This window comes from Chrysochloris asiatica, unplaced genomic scaffold (genome assembly GCF_000296735.1).
Source record: "Chrysochloris asiatica unplaced genomic scaffold, ChrAsi1.0 scaffold00231, whole genome shotgun sequence".
NCBI lineage: Eukaryota > Metazoa > Chordata > Mammalia > Afrosoricida > Chrysochloridae > Chrysochloris > Chrysochloris asiatica.
This window is the reverse complement of record NW_006408749.1, coordinates 769,784-776,541: the sequence shown is the minus strand read 5'-3', so window position 1 is coordinate 776,541 and position 6,758 is coordinate 769,784. Positions and strand designations below refer to the sequence as shown.

Genomic DNA, 6,758 nt, shown 5'->3' with positions numbered 1-6,758 from the left:
AATATCCAATATGATTTTAGCCTTTTGAGAAAAGAAAATTCAAAATGATCTCTTAGAGTTGGATTATAGGCAATGATTCTTATCTTCTTTATGTGTCTCTGTACTTCCTAAAATGAGGATTGTTACTTTCATAATCATGAAATAAAACCAATAAATGTTACTTTAAAAACATCACATTGAGTCATTGCGCTCATTTTGGAAAATCAAGGGAGGGAAACAAGGTTAAACACCCCTTCCCCCTTAGGAGCTGTTCAAGGAAGATATATATGAAATCAGGATCCATTATCCATCTCCCAACAAAAAGCTTCTCACCTAAGGCAAGAGACTAAGTGGCTATTTGAAGAAAGCAAATGGAGTATTTTTTCCCCCCAACCTAACATTCTAATGACTTAAGTAAATCAGAAGGCCATTTGCACTACTCTCAATTATCCAAGGATCTGCTGGGCTCTTTACTTCCTGCTCTCTCCCTCTGGCTAGCGGCCATTTCACTGCTTATGAACAGCTCTAGTACTGGGGGCCAGAAAAAGGAAAGGAGCTGAAATGAATTCAGCTGATTTAGATTCTCATTAACAGCTCTAATAAGGTTTGATAAGCGATATGGTCACAACTCACTGTTACAATGAGGGTTCCAGGACTTTTGAAATTTTCATTTAAGCAAAGTTGCCTTCAGATCAACATAAGTTCAGTGATTCAAACTCACCAGGATCTCCTTGGAAACCCTATACAGGGTAGCTGTGAGTCAGAACCGACTCAATGGCACTAAAAAACAACAACATTTTCAAGAGGGAAGTCCTGGTGTGGTGCTGTAGGATAAGCACTGGACTACAATGTTGGCTTGAACTGGTTGGCAGTTTGGAACCACCAGCTGCTCCTCAGAAACCCTATGTAGGATCACTGTGAGTCAGAACGAACTCAGTGACATGTAACAACAATTTTTAAGAAGAGTTCTGGTAGCACTAACAGTTCAGTACTTAGTTGCTAACCAAAAGGTAGGGGGTTCAAACCAGCAGCTCCACACATGAGAAAGACCTGGTGATCTGCTTCCATGAAGATTGTTGTTAATTGCTGTCGAGTCGATTCCAACCCATAGAGACCATGAATAGGGTTTCCGAGGCTGTAAATCTTTACGGGAGCAGAAAGCGTCATATTTCTCCCGCGGAGCAGCTGGTAGTTTCGAACTGCTGACCATGAGGTTAGCAGCCCGATTCGTAACCACTACGCTACCAGAGCTCCTTCCACCTTGAAAACTCTATAGGGTCGTTCTATTCTGTAACCCCCGGGGGTGTCATGAGTCTGAATTAACTCAACAGCATCTAATAACATTTTTTTTAAAAGTCAAAACTTGGAATAAGGTGCTATTTTGCTTTCCCCACTTTAATTTGCACTAAATTAAAAAAACAAAAAACTCCTGCCCTTAAAAATGAAGAACCAAATAAATCCTCAGTGGAACAGTAGGATCACAAGGCAAAGAGTCTTGAGAGGAGGGAAGCTAAGCTGTCTGGCTCCCAGCGTGTTCTCAAGCAAAACTTGAGGACAGCAGCCTTCCAGGAATTGGCTTGTAAGGTATTTGAAGGGCTTGACAAAAACCACATCACCACAGACAACATCTCTCACTTTCCCTGAGCTCCCATTGACATTTGTCCCTTGGGGAAGCCCATTGAAAAGGCAGTTCAAGCCCAAGGTGTTACATGTATTCATCATCCTTTGTTAACAGTCTGAACAGCAACGACAACAGAGCAAAAAACAATTTTCCCTTACTTGAAGACAACGATAGCTCCTCGGCATGGAGGGCAGGCCAGGAGAAAGATCTGCAATTGAAAAAGAAGTATGGTTATCAAGAGAAATGCTAACTACAATAAGTCCATGCTATTTTAATATTCAAGAAAAAACCATTTTTTAAATACCAACAACTCTAACACAAAAAAGGGTAATATAAACAACTGTAAAGGTAAGCAGGTGATTTTCCAAAGTATGTTTGTATTTATATTTCCATGAAATCTTAGAAGCGCCGTGTGTGTGTGTGTGTGTGTGTGTGTGTACATATATACACACACAAGGGAACTTTGAAAAGTTCATGGAAAAATGGAATTGAAAGGTAATGGAATTTTTCGAAGAACATTTTAAATTCTCTCGTGTGTGTGTGTGTGTGTGTGTGTGTGTGTGTAAACATATACATACATACAGAGAGACTGAATACATTTTGGGGGTAGGATATGGGGAGAGCTTTTCTTAAGCCAAATTTCAAACATTTGTCATAAACCCTGTTGAGCATTGAACTATGTTTACTCAAAACATGTGTTGTTAATCCAAACCTCTCTGTCTGTAGTTATAATCCTGTCTGGAACTAGATTGCTTTGTTATGTTAATGAGGCAGAACCAGTGTAGGGTGCATCTTGGCCCAATCTTTTCTAAAATAGAAAGATTAAACAAGTGAGCAGAGCAGAGAGGTGCCATGTCACATTACAAGGACCTTCCTCCAGAGCAGAGAAGAGTTAAGTCCCTGAATTCGGACTTCCGCTTCCGGTACTTCCGTTACAACAGCACTAGATAACTAATATTGGCCCTTTCAGCCTCTAGAGCACTTCCACTTAACCTTTAGAACAAGAGTGGAGAAACTTTTTTCTGCCAAGGGGCATTTGGATATTTATAACATCATTCGCAAGCCATACGAAATTATCAACTTCAAAATCAACCTGCTATATCTGGTTAAACATTTCATTAACTCACCCGACTTCTAGTGTGGCACTGTGGGATCAGCATTGGACTGCAAACCACAAGGTAAGCAGTTCAAACCCACCAGCTGCTCCTCAGAAACCCTCTACAGGGTCACTATGAGTCAGAACTGACTCAACAATGCTAAATGACAACAACAAAGTAGGGGTCAAGGAAGCCCTGGTGGCATCGTGGGTTATGTGTTGGGCTGTTAATCGCAGGGTCAGCAGTTTGATTTCGCCAGCCATTCCCAGGGAGGAAAATGAGGCTTTCTGCTCCCATAAAGATCTGTCATCTTGGAAACCCTCTACAGGGTCACTGACTTGGGATTGACTAGATGGCAATGAGCTTGGCTTGGGTACAGGGTTTTCATGGCTGTTACCTTTGGGAAGCAGAGTGACAGGCCTGTCTTCCAAGGTACCTTGGATTGGTTCAAATCACCAACCTTTTGGTTAATAGTCCATCACAAAAGAATGAAACTCACATTTGTAGTGTCCTACTGACTACAGTAAGGGAGCGTTGTGGTTACAAATCGGGCTGCAAACCTTAAGGTCAGCAGTTCGAAACTATCAGCTGTTCCGTGGGAGAAAGATGAGGCTTTCTGCTCCTGTAAAAGATCTGCAGCCTCAGAAACCCTGTACAGGGTCGCTGTGAGTCGGAACCAACTCCACGGCACATAACCACCAACCACCACCACTGACTAGTGATTTAATGGTGCCATTTAGAAAGTGTGGATGTGTTTCATAATTTTATTAATATAAATTATCTGTAATATGGATTATTGGCTTTGCCATGTATATGTTCTCTGAGTCTACATCTTGATAGAAAAATATCTATCAGGAAAGACACCTGCTTGAATCCCTGTCAAGAGGAAGCAAGGGGAAGGCTTTAAAAGAATATAGCCAGGAGTTCATCATCTGTACCATACCTCATCAAAGAACGCTCCCAGGAAACATTCATTGAGATCGTGCCATTTCTCCTGTGGCTCAATTTGATTAAAAGTACAAGACCAGTGGCAACTGCACAATCTGAAACCCCAATTCCAAAAAGCTCTACAAATTGATTTTTTTCCCCCAAAGCCAATTTGCTATGTAAAAAAAAAAACTGACTTGAGCTGATATGATGATATGAGATTATTAACAGACCTTCTTTGTTCCACTTACAAAGAATACATTTTCCACAGAAATAATAACGTTTTTGCTTGTGGGATGCTGCCCCAGACCCCACTGGGAGTAAATGTAAAGTATACTATATGTACATTATTATGTTTCTATAATCCAAAAATATTCATTTCTGAAATACAGTTGGTCCTGACAATTTAGAATAAGGACTGTAGACTTGGAATTTCAATCATCTAAACATGAACATATCCCCACTCCCCACCCCACCCCTTAGGAACAATCCAAGTAAGAAATAACAATGCTGGTACTTTTCACCACTGATCTGACAGCAAAGTTACTCACCTTAGATAGGGAACCAAGGTGGAGGCTTAGTTACCCAGTCATCACTCCCATCAAAGGCTACACTCAGTACTTACAGGATACACAGAATAGACAGTGCCCCCTAAACACCTCAGAAAGGTCCCTCATACCTCTCTAGGAAATCACAAAAGAGTCATTAGCTTCTGGGATACCCAGGATATTTCCAACATACTAGATCCCACAGTTAACTCTTGAAAGTCAAGAGAGGATGAGAAAATTCGTGGGGGCAGATTTCCCTATAACTGCTCTCCATTTGGCTGTTTCTGATCCACAAAAGCCTTAAGCCTTAAGTTCAGGAATCTATGTTCAGGTAACCAAGTCATTTCAACCAACACTTTGATATTTTTCATCTTTCCTGTTAATTTCCATCATCAGGATAGAGGGTATCTTTGTCAAGCAATCATTAAATCAGATATTTGCAGACATGTCAAACCAGCAGATTTGAAAGGGCACCCCAAAACTCACCGTATCCTATTTCCAGCAAACGCATGGCCTCCCTCAGCAACTTCAAAGATTTATGATACCGGACCTCTCTGCTGTGTCACACTTGAGTCACATCCATGAGCAAGCACCATCAACCACACATTTTAATTCAGAGGCCCAAGGATCAATGAGTTACAAAGGCCCCCAGCTTTGGCCTGAGTATTTCTGTTTTCCTCTTTGGTTGGCTTCCAACCGCCTCCAAATTTTGGTAGCATGTGTTTTAGACTAGCAGACAGAAAGTTAAACTATCCCATCAGATCCAAATAGAGTGGGAAGAGAGGATACTTAGAAATGCAAACAAGGGCTGTAATAAGATGAGAATGCATCTGAGCATATCCAAGCACCAACTTGGCACTTGGTATTTATGCTGAATTCTGCCTAGGTCAGCATCTGAAGACAAGAGAAAAGGCAGAGAGCCTATAGAGAAATCCTACAGAGTACTTCAACCTTCCTATCTCCTATGAGGAGTCTTGGTGTGGCACTATGGGATGATGTATTGGACCACAAGGTCCATTTGAACCAGTGGTTCAAACTCACCAGCCACACCCTAGAAATCTTATACAGGGTTGCTATGAGCCAGACCTGACTCAAAAGCACTTAGCAATAACAATCACCTGTGAGACAGGTGGCAGGGCTGTGTGATTAATCCCCATTTTACAGAAATTGAGAAGAAATCCAGGTCCCTTACTTCCTCTTTCAATGCACTTTCGACCTCAGGTCTGGGGGGCAGGGGCTTCCCTTCTCTAGACTTCCCTACTCATCCCTTCTCTAACCCTACCCCTTGACTCCCAATGTCACACAAGGAGCCATCCTAAGAGTCTCATACTTGTGCCTTCAAACAGCTTACAAGACATTTCAAAACACAAACTTAACAGGGCAGAACATTACATTTACACTGACTGGTTTCAAAGCCCAGGCTAAAACTTGCCTCATCCTCAGGTCTGGTGGACTCTTGCAATCCTTGAATTCTTATGAAAGTGAGGTCTTTGGGGCTGGGTTTTATGGGGAAATCCACAGAGTCACTCTCTCAGCTTCCCCCAGAAAAGTTCCCTGCCTCAAAACTTGTCAATTCAACTATTTCCTAAGCATCACATCTAGCTACCAGCTACTGTCCCAATTTATCTTCTATTGCTCAATCACTCATCTGGTTCCAAGTTCTCACCTTCCATTTTCAAGCTCTCAGCCTTTACTTGTCCTGCTTCCTGTTCCTGTCCCCACATTCATATCAGCCCCAAGTTCATTTATCACCACTTAGCCTCCCACCCACTTCTGCTCTAGCCCAACATAAGACTGAACAAACCTCACATACATAGCACATAAAGAAGACAGCTTTTGTTTATAGGATGAAGTGTTAATTCTATGAGAAATGTGAGTAAGAAGGAGGACCAGTCATCACAAACCACCTTAAATGATAGGCTAGCCAGACAAACCATGAAAAGGGCATGGGGAAATGACAGGAAAGGGAAACAGTATGAAACAAGTGTGGGAGATGGTGCTGTGTCTACCACGCCATTTTCCCTGATCCGGCCCCCTAGGTCCAGTTCTCCTGTCTCCACCACCTATGATGGCACACAACTATTTGGAGATTTCTTAGAACAAGTGCTCATGACCATTCACGATGCTTGTCTTGCGGCTCTCTTCATTACTGCATATATTCACCGGAACACATCATCTCTCCCTGGACCACTGTAACAGTCTTCTCAGGGTCTCCTGGCCTTCAAGCAACTGCTGGAAGAGACAGCCATCTAAATTGCCACTCTGAACTACCATTTAAAATCCTTCAATGACTTGCCAGGACGTGGTGAAAAGTTCAAGCTCCTTGGCATGGCAGACAAGGCCATCTGTGCTCTGGATCTTGTCTACCTTACCAGCATGTTATCCCAAACATACTAAGGTAAGCCAAACGTATTGCTATTACCAGGGCTCAAGTTCACACATACACGGGTTTATTCCAAACAAACTGTGTTTAAATATTTCTTTGTTATCAGAGAATGGCTGTAAGCAAGTTCTCTCAGTAACACACTTACCTTAGTTTTTTTAGGATACCTGCGAAAAAAAAAAAGGATCCTTTTTTTTTTTTTT

General features: G+C 41.9%; 1 protein-coding gene across 1 annotated transcript in view; it reads right to left on the bottom strand.

Moving 5' to 3' along the window:
- TMEM164 (transmembrane protein 164) overlaps positions 1–6,758 on the bottom strand; it is a 244,194-nt gene that overhangs the window by 145,037 nt on the left and 92,399 nt on the right. The window contains exon 3 of the mRNA XM_006873237.1: positions 1,759–1,808. Within this exon, the coding sequence (XP_006873299.1) occupies positions 1,759–1,808 (50 nt within the window). The remainder of the gene's footprint in view (positions 1–1,758; positions 1,809–6,758) is intronic.